At 31.1% G+C, this 17,803-nt stretch overlaps 1 protein-coding gene and 3 long non-coding RNA genes across 4 annotated transcripts; 2 read left to right on the forward strand and 2 right to left on the reverse strand.

Moving 5' to 3' along the window:
• Positions 1–2: 2 nt before the first annotated feature.
• On the forward strand, positions 3–1,252 carry LOC121118195 (uncharacterized). The gene is made up of 2 exons (XR_005864365.2): positions 3–78; positions 528–1,252. It is a non-coding gene; the product is annotated as an uncharacterized lncRNA (long non-coding RNA).
• A 685-nt stretch (positions 1,253–1,937) lies between these two features.
• On the reverse strand, positions 1,938–4,976 carry Mcm6 (minichromosome maintenance 6). Its single transcript, XM_040712742.2, has one exon. The coding sequence runs from the start codon at positions 4,494–4,496 to the stop codon at positions 2,001–2,003; it is 2,496 nt and encodes an 831-aa protein (XP_040568676.1). The 5' UTR covers positions 4,497–4,976; the 3' UTR covers positions 1,938–2,000.
• A 2,310-nt stretch (positions 4,977–7,286) lies between these two features.
• On the forward strand, positions 7,287–8,510 carry LOC139905410 (uncharacterized). The gene is made up of 3 exons (XR_011780119.1): positions 7,287–7,565; positions 7,619–7,758; positions 7,821–8,510. It is a non-coding gene; the product is annotated as an uncharacterized lncRNA (long non-coding RNA).
• Positions 8,511–10,527: 2,017 nt separating this feature from the next.
• On the reverse strand, positions 10,528–13,842 carry LOC121118873 (uncharacterized). The gene is made up of 2 exons (XR_005864596.2): positions 13,629–13,842; positions 10,528–12,534 (listed from the first exon to the last, which is right to left on the reverse strand). It is a non-coding gene; the product is annotated as an uncharacterized lncRNA (long non-coding RNA).
• Positions 13,843–17,803: the final 3,961 nt, after the last annotated feature.

The raw sequence follows: 17,803 nt of genomic DNA on the forward strand, positions 1-17,803 counted from the left end.
ATCGTCAGCATACAGTTACAACTAGCATAACGCCAAAAGAGAAGATTGGCCGGGAAGTGTCGCTGTTCTTTTATCTAAGTATGTTAAAGCATTTCAAAAAATTTAGATTCGAAGGAGATAATTATAACCTCGTAATTTCACTGATGCCAGTATTTTAAATATTTACAATTGGACAAAAGGACAATTTGTTGCAAAATAATATAATTATGAAATATTTAATACATATTTGATATTATAATCATTAATTAATTTGAATTAATATAATATTTCATACATGTTATAATTATTAATTAATAAAAAATTGTTTATAATGTTATTATGTATTAAGATTTTAGATTAGTTACATTGTTCATTTTAAAAATTGAAACATTTTATAAATTAATAAAGTATATTTTATTTTAATTAAAATGATAATTATAAATTGTCAATAAGAATATGGAAATTTTAAGACTTAAGCTATCAACAATTGATTGGAAATCTTCAAGGTTAAATGTTTAAATGTCTATAATAAATGTATTTACATTCAGTTCCCACAGGTAATGTGCCCGAGTACACAAGGATTTGTTTGAAACCATGCTTCCAAAATCGAAGTAAATATGAATTTAATTGCCAACTCCACCCATTATAATCAATTGAAAATTACCAAGGAAGTTCTAAATGTTATGGAAAAAAATGGAATTAAATAATTCCGTAGTTATTAACCAACTACATGTACTAGGGTTAATTTGAAAACTATTTTTAGGGCCATGGGTGAAATAATTTTACACCTCCATTAATAACGCATTTGGAATGTAAATTGTATAAAAGTAAAAACATATAAAACTTTATTTTTTCAAATTATAAGCATTAATTATTGAAGCAATGAAGCAGCACCTAATTGATGAATATGCATTTCATAGTCAGTTGTATTCTTATACAATTCATTTGATGCCCAATAACCGATTATATATATTTATGTTTCTACATCCCAGTCTTCTATTTTAAAGTTTTATAGTTATTTTATATCAATTGCATTCCAAATGTGTGTACCACGCCTACCTATGTATCTACCATTTATTATGGAAATCAAATATTCCTTCATTGAATCACTAAGATCTGGGAGTTCAGGCATTACTGTTCTTAGATATATGTTTTTTAATTTACATGTATTATTAAAACTTCATATATATGTTATCTTAATAAATAAATCTGGAAGTACCATTTCAAACTACAGAATATATATTTAAACAAAAGAACTACTACGAAAATAAAACGATTATCCTTGACTAGAATTATTTATAATAATATTAATAATTAATTAACATAAATTGTTGCAGATACATTAAACTACATAAAATATATACACAAATATTAATAATTATCTACCAAAAATTATAATTAGTTAGAATTATAAAAGTTATTGTAACTAAGATTGTAAAAATAAAAAATTGGATAATTAAATTGCACAAATATAGTATGGCTTAGCTTCATGAAATTTTGTCAGGTGATATATGATAATTTCAATTGATTTGAGTTAAGTGGAAAAAAAGATTGAAAGTACCACTTCGGAAATATAAACAATTATCCGTGACTTGAATTAATAATTCCATAAAAATTCGGAATTTATTCCTATCTCATTTTTTTTTTAGTTTGTAGCGCCTCCTACAACGTTTTTAACATAGATACTTTTATACGGTCAGTTGTATGATTGTTCCCTAACTCATCATTATCTCATTCATCAGTATCTCACGCATTAGCTCCCTAAATTTTTCAGGAATGTTTGTCTAACGTTCGGCTCATACTAGACCATTCACTGTAACATTATAAATTCGGAATGTATGCACATTACAGGATTTAAACGTCATCCTTTCCCTTAATTATTTTTTAAATTAATAATTTATTTGTTTTAAAAAGTGCTCTGTGTACTACTCTATATACAAAGTTAATTAATATAATAATTAGAATTCTTTATGCATTTAATAAAAAAATATAAGTCATAAGGTATATTACAATTTAAAGAATTACAAATCTACATTATAGTTGGGATGAACAACAAGGATAGGATTAGATTCATCATCATTTTGGACGTCGGAGGATCCCTTTAGACCAGTTTTACTCAAAGGAATGAGCACTTGATCCTGATAAATTAACCGATCAATCACTTTTTCAACAATAAATTTCTTTTCAAGTAATTCTTCTTGGCTTGCAATATCGTTGGAAATTTCCTCGAGATACCAATTGATGACATCTAATTTACGTAAAGTTCCAGATGCTAGTTCTTCGTCATCACCTATTCTAGACTCAGTCTCTTCATATTCAGCTTCTTTCTTGCGAAGATAATGTATGATAATATTAGATAATGTGCGGTAATCCTCATAGGACAATCTAACTTGTTTCTTTTCAAGTCCACCGATTGTAGTGGTAGGACCCTCACTAGCCTGGGAACTTATTCCCCCACGACGTTCCTCTTCCTCTTCGTCAATGTCAACTTCCATTTCTTCGTCTTCATCATTTAGATGTATATCAGGTTGATCAACTCGGATGATGGATTTGTTAAGAAGCCGATAAGCCTCTTTGACGTGCTTGGTAAGAACATAGTCAGAACATGAAAGTCTAGCCATAGCTTCGGATAATCGAATCATAGATTCTAATTGCCGAACTGTTATTCGCCAAGAGGATTTCACTCCAGAACGTGTGTCTCTTTGACGTAAGTGTCTGTATTGCTCGACAAGGAAGATTCGAGATTCTTCTGTGATTTTGGGTTTAAATAAACGTGCAAAGTTGATATAACGAAGAATATCACGTGTTTCATACACCCGCTCGATTGATTGCTCAACTTTGGAGTGAAGATCGACAATTCTTCTTGCAATGGCATAGTCGGTCACCTCATTGCAATCATCTACAAGAATAAAGAAAAGATCAAATCTTGACATAATAGGCGCAGACATCATTATATTTTGTTGTAAAGATTTTGTACGATCATATCGACCATTAAGAGGGTTAGCAGCAGCTAAGATAGAACTCCTTGCATTAAGTGTGGCTTTAACACCAGCTTTTGTGATTGAAATTGTCTGTTGTTCCATAGCTTCGTGAATTGCAACCTGATCGTGGGGATCCATTTTATCGAACTCGTCAATACAGCAAACACCATTATCAGCTAACATTAAAGCACCTGCTTCAATAACAAATTCAGAACTCTCTTCGTCTCGAACAACAGCAGCCGTAAGACCTGCTGCAGAGCTAGCTTTTCCACTAGTATATACAGCCCTTGGTGAAAAATCTGTTACTTGTTTAAGTATTTGAGACTTAGCAGTGGACGGGTCACCCACGATACACACGTTCACATCACCTCTCAGAGTCGTTGATTCTAGTGTGCGCTTTGGTACTCCCCCAAATAGCATAAGAAGGACCCCTCTTTTGACCTCCTCATTTCCATGAATGGTAGGGAATAGACTGGAGATTAAATTTTGGTAAAGAGACTTGTCCTGCGACATTTTATAGATAACATCCCATTCTGCCGGTGTCATTTTATCCTTGATCATTTGAGGTGTAACTTCATCTTGCATTTCCCCACCTAGAGTTGCATTATTATGCACGTCTATAATTCCCTCTGTAGATGAAGATTGAACTGAACATCCCAAAAAGGAAAGACGATAATGTAAGTCCCTTACACCAAGGGACTTCAAACCCCTCACTCCTTCATCCTCGTTCTTATTACGAGATGAGTTATCCGCTCGTGCAACACCTGGAATACTCATGGATCCGACATCAGGAACAACAATGAGTGTACCAGTGAAGTCACAGCGGTCACCTGGCTGAGCTGATTCAACGGATTCTGCTCTGAGAATTACTTCTAAACTTCTAGGAATGCAACCTCGAGGCAACTCAGATTGTATTTCTTGGATTCGTACTTTTTGAAAATCCACAAATTGAGATTTATCAACAGATAGACTGAATCTGCTTCGATTATTACAGACAGGATTTGAGCAAATGGTAGGTAGAGTGTATTTAAATTGTTGAATTACATCTGGAACTTCAGTGGAGCAATCCAAGCATACAAATGTACCAGAAACAAGCTCTGGGTGAATGGGATGAGTTCGAACAACTTGCCCAGAAATACGAACTAAACTTCCTATTTTAAGTGAGGTCAATTCTCGGATCTTAGTTAAGGAATCCACTTGTGTTAAGCTCAGGAAAAACTCTTTGGCCTGAACCAAATTGGACCCTGAGGAACCTGCAGCACTAAGGACGAGTTCTTTGAGCCCACTGCACAAAAACGGAAAGATTCGATAATATTCCTCTTGTATCTGGGCACTCAAGTGCTGATTAAAACTTTCTAAATCCTTTAGGGATACGCTCAAGGTGTTTCTTTCAGGTTTCAACAATTCACGGATATCGTATTTCTCGGATTCCTCGGAAAGGTAGTCCATAAATAGCTTCTTACACCTTTCTCCAACTTGATCTTGAACTCGATTTCCCGAGGATCCATTTTGTGTATTCACACCAGATACGTCCATTCCACAAACTCAAGGGATATTATCCTTGGTAATTACTGAACAACGGAAAGTAAATGTCTATCAAGGAACAGAGAAACAAACTCAAACTAGTGGTTGAGTAATTTTAAAGAATCACTTTTTATTCCTTCTATTTCTTCTCTTTTTCTATTTTTTATTCAGTATTTCGCGCCAAATTAATTTATTTCTAGCTAAAAAAACTTTGAGCCACAAACACAGATAAATTATAGCCATTAGGTAGCTTGCTAGGTTCTTGTCCAAGGTTAATAGAAATACATTTTCTATTTCTATTAACCTTGGGTGTGAAGTAGACTATGGATCCAGGTCCACTACTAAGCTTATCGGGCTCTTATAATATGATAACTATTATATTTCTTAAACCAAGGTTTCCCAAACTTTACTACGCCAAGGCCCCACTACACTAATACATTTTTAGCTGAAGCCCCTTTATAAGAAGCATGTATACTGTGTATTTGTAGATTGAATGCAATCCTTAATTCTGCATCTTTCAGCTAGTAAGGAAATTGATGTAATTTGATTCAACTGACTCCATAACTGATAATAACTACTTTTTTGAATAATTATTATAACATTAATGATAATAATTAATAGAAGAGATAATTATTTGGTTGTACATAGTTATATATTAATATATGCAGTACCTCATGAATTTGAAATCATGTTTCAGATCTTTTTTCCTAATGCCAGCCTACTGTTGTACTCCAAATCTTCGCAATGAGGTGTCTGGCTTATAGAAATTCCTAGGCAACCTGGTAGATTTCTTCTCTTCTGCTCGCACGCTTTTCTATTCTTACCAAAATTATCACCCTTACTTATGGCATCATTGATTAAATAATATACATCTTCTTCTATCAATCATGAACGTTATCATTCCCGCCTTTATTATTCAATATTAATATAATATGAGATGGTGATAGTCGATAGAGAACTGAATAAAATCCCCAAAATGACGTCGCCTTCTGTCTGGATTTATGAAAATGGAGGCCCAGGAATTTGGAAAATACTTACCGGATGAGAAATAGATGGTTTGTCGGATTTGTCGATATAAATGTGCCTTTAGTCCCCTGTCCAGAATTACACGCCACTCATTATCCCCATCTCATAACAAGAGTATGGATATTCATCTATAAAATCAATTTGACGATAAATACATCAAGTCAGACTTTAACTTTGATCTCACAACGATGCTTATTGCATGTAATATAACCTTATCCATTGCTAATCATTTACGTTCAAAAATTTATGGAGAAATAAACGGGTAAACCTATCCATTCCCGAGGAACCATCATTGAATTAATGGAGGATGTTGGTACTGATGTCATATATGGAAATACATATAAAAATGTTTTGAGTCATCCACACCAAATGATGATCAAGTTATCAGTAAAAAGTATTTACGAATATCGAAATGGAACTCTGAATTTTTTACTATCTCACAGTAAGTATTCAATTTTTTTAAATCTAACCATAAAATATGATTCTATTTTAGCTAAACATATCAAGAATTATGATACACAACTCAGTAAAGGGCAAAAACAACTGCTTAAATGGTCACAACAACGGGGGTAGTAGCTTTGGATGGTTTGCAACTAGTTTGTCTGAGACTACTTATTTCGCTTTAAGACTTGGGTATGATAATTAGGTTTTCCAATATTACATAGTCAATAAATATTACTTTTTTTATCACTTAAGGCTTAGCTATGGTTGATGGGCTCCAAGAAGTGGTGTTCAAAAAACTCATAAAAGACAAAACAACTGTTTAAATGGTCACAACAACGGGGTAGTTACATTGGGTGTTGCATTATAATTAACAATTGTGTATATCCTTCATGATAATAGTATGTTGTTATATAAGCATACCTAAATAACGTGGGAAAATCTTTTTGATGCTCTTAATAGGAGTAATATCGCCGGACATTACTACATAATTAGCTTTTGCTCTAAATCTTTACGATGAATTTATTTCTAACATTTTTTTTTTATATATTTATTGTCTAATTTTATGATTTTGACATTTACTTTATTATTAATAATTAGTTCGATCTCATCGGTAGAGATATATCTATCCTGTGCACAATTGTATATAGCAACTTTCACATGAAGAAGAGGGGTGATTATCTTTTTGATTAAACTCCACGTCACGCTTGTGTATTGCAACCTAAATTTATGACATATTTAACTGAATTCCGATGTCAGAACAAGAAAATATTATTTGGATCAATCAATTATTTCAATATTCTGTATTTATAACTTATTATTATTAATAGTTATATGATTTTAATAGTTTAATTTTGTATATTTAACTTAAATGTTTAATGGTTTATTTTTTAGTATGTAGATTATATTTAATTAAAGCCTTCTTTTTAAACTTTGAGCTTCAAATATATTTAAAATACTCTACTTTGTCGTTTCATTAGCTATTATTCTGAGAATAAGGTTAATAATGAATTACAATTTCATGGAGTGTGACGTTTTCAAATCTACTGTAACGGATAAAAACGTCGAAGTCAATTATACGTAGTATATCTTCATCAAACATTTTGCTAATAAATACATTAGTTATAACCTCAAAAATCATAATAAAGCAGGCAGATGATAATCACATCAGTATTTTAAACAATGATACCATATATCTTTTTTCCCCCTCCTCCTTGCACGCGTTTTTCTCTACAATATTATCAACTATAGCTATAGTTGATAATATTGTATATCTCATATCAAGAGTATAGATATTCATCTATAAATCAATTTAACGATGAATACATCAAGTCAGACTTTAACTTTGATCTCACAACTATGCTTATTGTATGTAATATAACCTTATCCGTTGCTAATCATCTACGTTCAAAAAATTTATGGAGAAATACAAGGGTAAACATATCCCTTCCTGAGGAACCATCATTAAATTAATGGAGGATGTTGTTACTGATGTCATATATGGAAATACATATAAAAATGTTTTGAGTCATCCACACCAAATGACGATCAAGTTATCAGTAAAAAGTATTTACGAATATCGAAATGGAACTCTGAATTTTTTACTATCTCACAGTAAGTATTCAATTTTTTTTTAAATCTAACAATAAAATATGATTCTATTTTAGCTAAACATATCAAGAATTATGATACACAACTCAGTAAAGGGCAAAAACAACTGCTTAAATGGTCACAACAACGGGGGTAGTAGCTTTGGATGGTTTGCAACTAGTTTGTCTGAGACTACTTACTTCGCTTTAAGACTTGGGTATGATAATTAGGTTTTCCAATATTACATAGTCAATAAATATTACTTTTTTATCACTTAAGGCTTAGCTATGGTTGATGGGCTCCAAGAAGTGGTGTTCAGAAAACTCATAAAAGACAAAAACAACTGTTTAAATGGTCACAACAACGAGGGTAGTTACATTGGGTAACAATTGTGTATATCCTTCATGATAATAGTATGTTGTTATATAAGCAGAAATAACGGGGGAAAAATCTTTTTTGATGCTCTTAATAAGGAGTAATATTGCCGGATATTACTACATAATTAGCTTTTGCTCTAAATCTTTAAGATGGATTTATTTGTAACATTTTTTTTATTAGTATATTTATTTTCTAATTTTATGATTTTTGACATTTACTTTATTATTAATAGTTAGTTAGATCTCATCGGTAGAGATATATCTATCCTGTGCACAATTGTATATAGCAACTTCCACATGGAGAAGAGGGGTGATTATTTTTTTGATTAAACTCCACGTCTCGAATTGTGTTTTGCAACCTAAAGTTTTGACATATTTAACTGGATTCCGGTGTTAGAACAAGAAAGTATTATTTGCTTCAATCTATTATTTACATATTTTGTATATATAATTTATTGTTATTATTTATATGATTCCAATTGTTTAATTTTGTACATTTAACATAAATGTATGATGGTATATTTTTTAGTATGTAAATTCTATTTAATTAAAGCCTTCTTTTTTAAACCTGGAACTTAAAATATATTTCGAAATCCTCTACTTTGTCGTTTCATTAGCTATTCTGAGAATAAGGTTCATAATGAATTACAATGTCATGGAGTGTGACGTTTTCAAATCTACTGTAACGGATAAAAAACGTCTAAGTAAATTATACGTATTATATCTTCATTAAACATTTTGCTAATAAATACTTTAGTTATACCCTCAAAAATCATAATAAAGCAGGCAGAGGATAATCACATCAGTATTTTAAACAATGATACCATATGTCTTTTTTTTCCTTCTCCTTGCACGCGTTTTTCTCTACAATATTATCAACTTTAACTATACCCCAGATAAATTTATAATTTATGGGGTTTACTTTCTTTTTGCATAATTATTCGGTTCCTTAGTAAAAAAATCTTTGCACTATGTTTCTCCTGTATACGTAACTCGGGTTTGGAATAACCAGACAAGTTGTAAGGTTTATCTGATCCCCACGACAGGTCTACATATTGTATAATTTTATAATATTGTTATTTTTTAGATGTATATATCATAATTGCTTTGTTTTATCTTTCCATGTATGGTTTGAGATGTTTGATTAATAATTTTATATAACTTACTCTACGTATTTTCTTCCTCAAGGGTCGATCTCGAACAGGAGATTGACACTCATGAGTCGATTGTATACACAACTCAGGGACCGTCAACGTCTGCTCTAGATTTCCAGCACGTCCAAATTGATTGGTCAATTTAGATTCCACCATTTCTTTTTCAGCAACGTTAGACTCTAATAGAGCAATTTGTCTAATTGAGCCTATATTTTTTCTCCCATTTGTTAAGCTTAGTATTGTTCAATTGACACTGTTGCCCAGGTTTTTATGGACTACAGTAATCCTTGTCAACTTCAATGAACTTTTTTCTAGGTTTTAGGATTACTATATCAACCTTTTTGATTGAGTTGATGTTAGACTTTAACCATTTTTTGCTAAGCCTTAATTCATTTAAAGATTCTTGTCTCCATCTTTCCAAAAACCTTTCATGATTTTTTTCCTTGACAAACACATGTTAACGTATTGTAACGTGGACAAGATTGATTAATTTAGAGTGTTTATTACACCCTTTTAACGACCATGAATAAGGAGGTTTGGAGTAATAGCTGAAGCGGATAGGGATCGGAAACTCCAAATTATTATTTATGATACTTGTTATTTCTATAATTAAAGTTTTTAAAAGAAATCTTAAAATATCCATATGTGATTCCTTTTTTTTTAAAAGTTTTATTCGTTTGGATATAAACATTTTCGGTATATCTATTGTTGCAATAAACTTGTACATTTATAATGAAAAATTAATTGTACAATTTGTGATAATAAAGAAAATGAAGGTTGGTAATTAGTTTTTCTTGTAACTGCGTTGAAATTGTTTCCGCAATTACGTTTTTGATAATGTCAATTTGATAATAGCATAAAGATCTTCCTATGGTATTTCAATAAACTAGCATCTTTGTGAGAAATTATACACTATTGTATCATTATTTATGTTGTTAAGCATTGAATTCTATAGCTGTAATTGATTTATGGTTTACAGGTTCATGTGGACGTATCTCCACGTTTTCTCCTGACCAAAAGTTGTTAAAGTCAAATTTCTTAACTATATCACTTAGAGATGAATGTTATTTCATAATTTAAATGAGAAAATTCTTTATAAAATTGTATTATCACTTTTGTTACGTTGTCAATTCCTATTGCACTTCTCAATACCCAACGTAATGCTGAAAGTTTAGCAGAGGGGATTGATATTTCTGGAGAGAGTCTTTTCTCTTCTTTCATGAGTTGCGAATAATGAGGTTTAGTAATCAGAAATTGGGAAGGGTCTTTTAACTTTAATCCGATAACTTTCAGTAAAAGTAATATCTTTTAAATGATTCTGAAATGGTTGAAGTGGTTCTCCAATTTCACTAATTGTAGTAGCCGTGTCATACGTTGAGTTACATATTTTTTGTAACATTAATTAAATAATGAAATTTTGAATTAGAATGACCTATATTCACATTCTTTGAGGAGTTATTTTTTAACTTTATATATTTATTTTCGTTCTACTGATCATTTTACATAGAATTCTTTTTATCTAAATCATATTAATCCTTAACGTTTTTAGAGGTATAGTTTCTAGGAGACATTAAAAATAGTATAATCCTCGGACCATGACGGCAATGCCAGAGATTGCAGTTCCTTTTACAGGAATGTCCTAGTCCATATGTAATGAGACATTTAAAATAAATCCCTTTTCTTCAACGAACATACTTAAATTGTTTTGTAGTTATTGTGAGGATATTTCATACTTGTGTGGAGATTATGCATTCCACAAATCACACAATTTATAATATAAATGGCTTTTTAAACTAAATTTTGAGCTCTTTATTGATAGTCGCTTCTTCCTCCGGGGTTGAATTAATGGAAGTAGATTCTTGGAATAATTTCCAAGGCTCAGAATCCTTAACCGATATCGGGGTATAATGTTTTACTTGATTCATTTTTTTTTAAATTTGATTCAAATCAAAACTTTTATTTCTATCTTCTACCCATCTATTTGAGGATTCTCTTTTTCTATCTCTTTTGTCTATAATGGACGGAAAGTTTTTTTTATGTATTTGTGACTCCTTTTCTATCTTCTCATCTTTTAATTATGTTTATTATTTAATATATGTATAAAGAACTACCCTCATTATTATTCTTATAAAACGGCGTTCATTTTGTATGTTTGTCAAAGTAGTAATGAGTATCTATTAATACGAATATATACGTGTTCCTATTAGATTACACCCATGCCTTATTCCTCCACATCTATTTCTCTCCTTATTTCTTTCGGTCGTCTTGGATTCCTTTATTTAATAGTTTGTGACCCTTCAACCTCGTCAAGAACAAACGTTTTAATCTCTTTTTTGACGGATGCTTCTTTCTCCGAGGTTAACTTGGTGAAGTTATGTTCTTGAAATATATCTCATAGTTCAGAACTTTCAAGAGATCTCGGGATTGAATTATTTTCTTCATTCATTTTTTTGTTTTTAATATTTTTCTATAAAATATAAATAAAACTATAAGCTTGAATTATTACTTCAGCTTTCAAACAAAATAATTTTAATTATTAATATTTTTATCTTATTAGCGGTATTTGAATAGAATAGATAAATGGTTTTCAAAATCTCGTTAAATAAGTTATATTAAAATATTGGTACACAATGAACTCTTTAAGTTTCCAATACCACACTACAATCCCTTCTTCTAATATGCTCAAAGAAGTCTAAATAAGTATGTGTGGTGTACCAATGATTTTTTTATCCATCAAGGTCCACGCTTATGGTTTTATAAGGAGCTCTTTAAGCTTGAATTACCATACTAACAGTCCTTTCTTCTAATATACTCAAAGAAGTAGGATCGATTGGATGAGTTTAGTTACAGTGAGCCCATTGCGTTGATTTATTCCTCCAATATACTCAAGAAAGCCTAATTGAATGTGTTTGCTTTTATAATGAGCCCTTTCAGTTTCAAATACCCCCGGTATGGGTTTTACAATGAACCATTTAAGCTTCAAGGTACATGTTTTCTAATCAATCCTCCGAAAATATATCGAAATCGTATAATATCAAATAAATCGACTCAACATACTTAAGGGAAGCCCGATTGAATGTGGATGGTGTTACAATGAGTCCTTCAAATTTCAATTACCCCAACGTCTGGTTTTATAATGAGCTCTTTAAGCTTCAAATACCACCGGTATGATTTTATAATTATCCTTTCAAGCCTCAAGGTCCATGCTATTCAATCAATCTTCCAAAAATGTATCGAAATCGCATAATATATAATAAATCCGGATCCCTAAATATTTCCAGAAACTACGATCCAACTTAGGTTCTAAATGGGACAAAGGACTATGTGAGGATTTAGACCTCTTTCAATAAGTACGGATAATTAAATTTATGGATGTGCGAAAGACTCAGACTCCAACACCTCGTGAGTAGTTTGTATCTATGCTCAAGAATAAAATTCCTCCAGATCTTCCACAGAATCACACTAAATTAAAAAAAAAAAACAATTTTGAAATATGTTCAGATACTTCTTCCCACCCTGACAAGATTTTAACTCTACACTATCTCCTTTAAGATTTGGGGAGGTGGACTTGGGTTTTGGAGTGTTTTGCACAAAAAAAAGATCAAAAATCTATAGCCATTTACAAAAAATTAAATTTTTTGAAAAACAATTTCAAATCTTATATTCTTTAAAAAACAGTTTCAAATCTTTATTGTAATTTTTCTTTAAAATTTTGATGATTTTTTTTTCTTAATTATATATCAAGTTAAAAATCAAACTGTTAAACACTCACTGAAATTTTTTTTTTTTGGAAAAAAAATATAATTTAAAAAAATAATGAAAAAATTAACAGCTATTAACATAAAATAATTTTTTTGAAAAAAAAAAAAAAAAAATATATATATATATATATAATCCTGCAGGGGCCCTTGAAAGTAATTACTGTGACTTTTGCCTAAATTGCATATTACTTGATCAATAAAATAAATCTACATGATATGTAAGTCCGCAAAAAGAAAATAGGTTACTACTCTAGTATTATTGGAAGAGTATAGGATTTAATTATTGAGGGTTGGGTTCTACCATTTTAGGAAAGAACGTAATTAACATGGAAAAAAATATACTGGAGATTATTATTAAAGTTACATAGTATGGCTATGTATAGTGTCTTTATGCTGGTCTGTCAACACAAAATCAAGCTCAAATAATTTTTCTTAAAATCATATATTTTCTGACAAATTATTTTGATGACTCCATTAGAGGTGCTGCAAATTGAGCTTAAAATAATGGAAATTGTCAAGTCGGAATGGAATGTGAGCACTCATTGCCATAAACCCGTTTGGAACTATTTGCATAAGGATGGTCTTAACTATGTTAATTTAATTGTCAAAAAACGATAAAAACGCTGAGAACTTTTTAAATCAGCTAGTACAAGTATACACGAAATTTCATCAAGTTATTAGATGCCATCGAAAAGATAAAAAGACAGGTTACCTTTTCTTTAAATTATACAATTTATAATTAATCCCCACAAATCATCACTACTCTTAATTTATGATTTTCATGTACACACTCACACGTAACAGATGAGCTGAAATGTTCCGGGATTCACACATTAGATAACCCCGAGGTTAATAGAAATACAAGGTGAGATCATCATGTAGTCGGGCTTGGTAGAATTTTCAATTTTATGTAGCGTACCTACTACTGGGCAAGACATACATATTTTGACGAAACCCCGAACCAATCATACTCCTTTGACGTCACTATTAAAAACATGGAGGAAGTCAAAAATCAGGCATACTTGGGCTATGGACTATGGTATAAACTTGTCATTCGATTAACCTTGGATGACCCTATTTTTTTATTTTTTTTATTTACCTCCTTTTTGGTTAGTACAAACCTTCAAAAGACAGTATGTCAAAATTTCATAACAATCTGTTCTTTAGTTTGAGTTATTGTGCTATGCGATACGTTACTTTTTTCATTGCATCTTGATTGAAAAAAATACCCTGCTCAATCTAAGCAATGGCTTGAAAAGTTATGCATTATTGGAACTCCACTCTGTAAAGCAAATAATAAAAAATAATAATTTTGAACCAAAAAGAAAGTGTTTTCTTAGTTAATACAGGAGGTTTTTAGGCCATGTGATAGTTAATAAATATTTAAGAAAGAAATAATAAGAATAGCAGCTGGAGAAAATAAAAAAAAAAACACAAAAGACTTATTTATTTTTCTCTAATTGTCCTACATTTCTCGTCCCTAATAAAAAAAAACAAAAAAAAAACAAAAAACACAGTTTTATCTAACTAATTCAAATAGCACTGTTTATCAAATACATTCAAATGTATTTACCTATTGCCAATATTAAGTCTTTTTTACGCTTAAAGTCATTTTATGAGTTTTCATCAAGATTTCTTGGAAATTTGTTCATTATTGAGGTACAAATACCAACTATGAGCACACAAGATGGCGTTGCCTTCAACTTTGATGCAATTTATGACGTTAGTGAAAAAATTTATTCTAATTTCCTAATGTTCTATATTAATTGAGCAAAGAATTTTGCTTGTTAGATTGTCTGGGAGAACTCATTTTAAACAACGTCCTATTAAAAAAGAAAGGAAAATAGAAATAAATATATTTAAGGTTGTAAATCCTCAGCAATTTTTAGTGTCCAAGTTTTGATGACGTTGTTGGGAACCTGAATAATATTATTATTTTTTTTCTCCAGCTGCTATTCTTATTATTTCTTTCTTAAATATTTATTAACTATCACATGGCCTAAAAACTGAATACCCACACTGACAAGTTGTGTTACGATATTCTAGTAATCCGTCACGAAATTCATCGGAGTTGATTATTTCACTTATCAAGTAAACTTTACCTATATTTTACGGTTGCTTCTGTCATACAATTGCTTTGAGGATAATACGAGCTCGAAGGTGACCAAGTAATTCCATTTTTTTGTTGAAATTTCTTAAATGTACAAGCACTACCCTGATCTGCAGTGCCGTATCTCAGGAAGATTTTTCGGTCCACTTTACAAGGGTGAACGTGGGATATTTAAGCAGGGCAAATGCTACAGCATAGATTAAATCTTGGAAGAATATCGTCCAATGGACTGTTTGACCATTATTTTCTTCAGGCAAACATTGGGAAAAATAAAATGAAGAGGAAAAACTCTAGACGGAAAGTCAATGCCGACCTATTCATAAAGGAAGGAGTATAATGGAGTATAAAATTGCACGGTGCAAGAATGAGAGAAAATTTTTGAACTATACAATTAAGTCAAACAACTTAAACCTCCTTAAATATTTTTAAAATAATAACGGATGAAGTTAGTGAACGAGATTATAATATACCATGAAACGGTTACATCGACAGAAAATAAATTATGTTCACAAGTCTTGATGTTCTTAACTCGCATGTATACGTGGTGATGTGTTTGAAAAAATGAAGAAAAAAATGCATGTGTTCTTTATCATGATTAGAAGAAGAAGTTTTTCCTCTCTTTCCTTGACGCAAAGGTGTCAATCAAACTGTCCATGTCTTCATGGAGCACCTTGTCCACCATCACCCTGTCCATGTTCAAGAGGGTGAGGGAGGAGAGCCAAAACGATGTGAGTTTGTTGTAATCTTCTTAAGTCAGTGCTCAGCAAAGTGACTATATATAGTCACCTTTGTCCTTAATCACAAAAGAAACGGATCCCGAGGACTGAATTTCTTTGAACTACCCTCTAAATGAGTATGGGAGCCAGTCGAAATTCATTTAAGAACTGTTTCCGAAGAAACAAGAAGACTTAGGCAAGGAGACAAATAGGTAAATTCGGAATTACTCTTTGCAAATGAATGTTTGAATACATGAGATAGATTCTCAGATTTAAAAAATTAAGATAAGCGAGAGCTTTGGCTTCTTTATATCTAACAATGTTCAAATACTAAGATATAATTGCATTATGTACCAAATTTCTCGAGACTTCCTCAGAAACAATAACGTCAAAATGAACATAAAGCAAATAATTTAAATTCAAAAAATTAGAATATAAGGCCAATGCCATCCTTTAAAAACAACCTATTATATTAAATTTAATTTTTACATAGTAACAAATAGTTAATTATATTACTTGACAAACTCTTAAGCCTTTGGTTGGATTCCAATTAGCAAGTTTGATGACAATTCATCTACAACTTCCTTCTATTTATGTCTTTTGGAAATTTAAACATATTCATCAACGAAAAGCCTAGATATTTTTTATCTGTAGCTGATTTATTTTTACATTATGAAAAATGTATAGCAATAATTGGCTAATTATAGCAAATAATTATATTAAGCCAACAAAATAAAACCATTAAAACCTATCCAAGACAGTTCAAATTGATCTTATGGCAGCTAACATTTTTAAGCCAATCAGCAATGAGAAGTATTTTATTGAGTGTCTGCTCCAAGGATGGAACTATATAAAGGGGGACTTACATCTTATTTTCATACTATACCGTATATACCTAAGTAGATATAGAAGAAAAAGAAGAAGATGAAATAAGTATGATTAGTATTATGGTGTTATATAATAGCATTGCATGGATATATTAAGTCATTTATGAGCATTTTTCAATACATTTATTTTAATTAAGAGAAAATATATCATTATGTTAATATTATGTATATATTTTTAATGAATAAGTTAATGAATTTATATAAGAAACTTAAGAATATTAAATTAAAATCAAATAATAAGCATGAATGTGAAAATAGAAACATCATATAATTTGTAAGCACTGATCCAAATGTTCCAAAAACATATATATTTATTTTCATATTCAAATTTTACTATGGAAGAATCTTAAGCCAATCCTAGCTCTCAGTTGACAATAATAATCTTTTGAAGTCTTCGGATGTTTCAATCTGTAAGGTCTACAACCTGTCTTTCAAGGAAGCAGACGATCATTTTGATAATCCGAAGATGCATTTTGAAGGGAACGAAAAAATTTTGTAGAGCTCAATCTCTTCCAAAAAATTTAATTGCAGGCATTGTAAGGGAATATTCGATGATTATCAGCAACTTAGTCGAAAATTCTCGGTTCCATGTTTTAGAGGAGTATATTGAATTTTACTAAAAAAAAAAAAAAATGGAGACCATTTAGACAAATGTTCCAGTAGGTATTATCCGGCAGTGCGAAGCAAAGCCATACAGTACTTGTAGGGGTCAATTGACTAGCAGAGTTATTCTCTAAAATTACTCTTGATATGGTTTAAAGCTCATCCGCTCCCTTGAAGGACAAGTTGTAAAGCTTTCAAAGTCGACCATTCTAGGCATTCATCTAATCACCATCTTGAGTACCTATTTGTACGAAACACTCTTTAGTGACTTCACTTATTCATTAATAAGTTAATGCTAATTATTGGTGTATACAAGTCGAGGATTACTATGTCTTGTGTCGCATATTGTTGCAAAAACAAGTATTCTGCTGGCAATTCAATTTCATATCATCGTTTTCCAACCCAAGATCCAGAGAGGTGCAAACAATGAGTAAGGAATCTCAAGCGAGATGACTTTACTCCTAAAAGTTTTCGACAATTTGTTCGGAATGTTTTACTCCGGAATCCTTCAATCGGACTCTGGACGTTGTAAGGATGAGAAAAAATGATGTGCCTACTCTATTCAATATATTCCCGCCTCGCCTTCAAGAAGTAGTTGCAAGAACTCTTCGAAAACATAAGTCTCCTCCTCACCTCCTAAAAAGGTCAAACCAT

The sequence above is a fragment of the Lepeophtheirus salmonis genome, chromosome 5 (assembly GCF_016086655.4).
Source record: "Lepeophtheirus salmonis chromosome 5, UVic_Lsal_1.4, whole genome shotgun sequence".
NCBI lineage: Eukaryota > Metazoa > Arthropoda > Copepoda > Siphonostomatoida > Caligidae > Lepeophtheirus > Lepeophtheirus salmonis.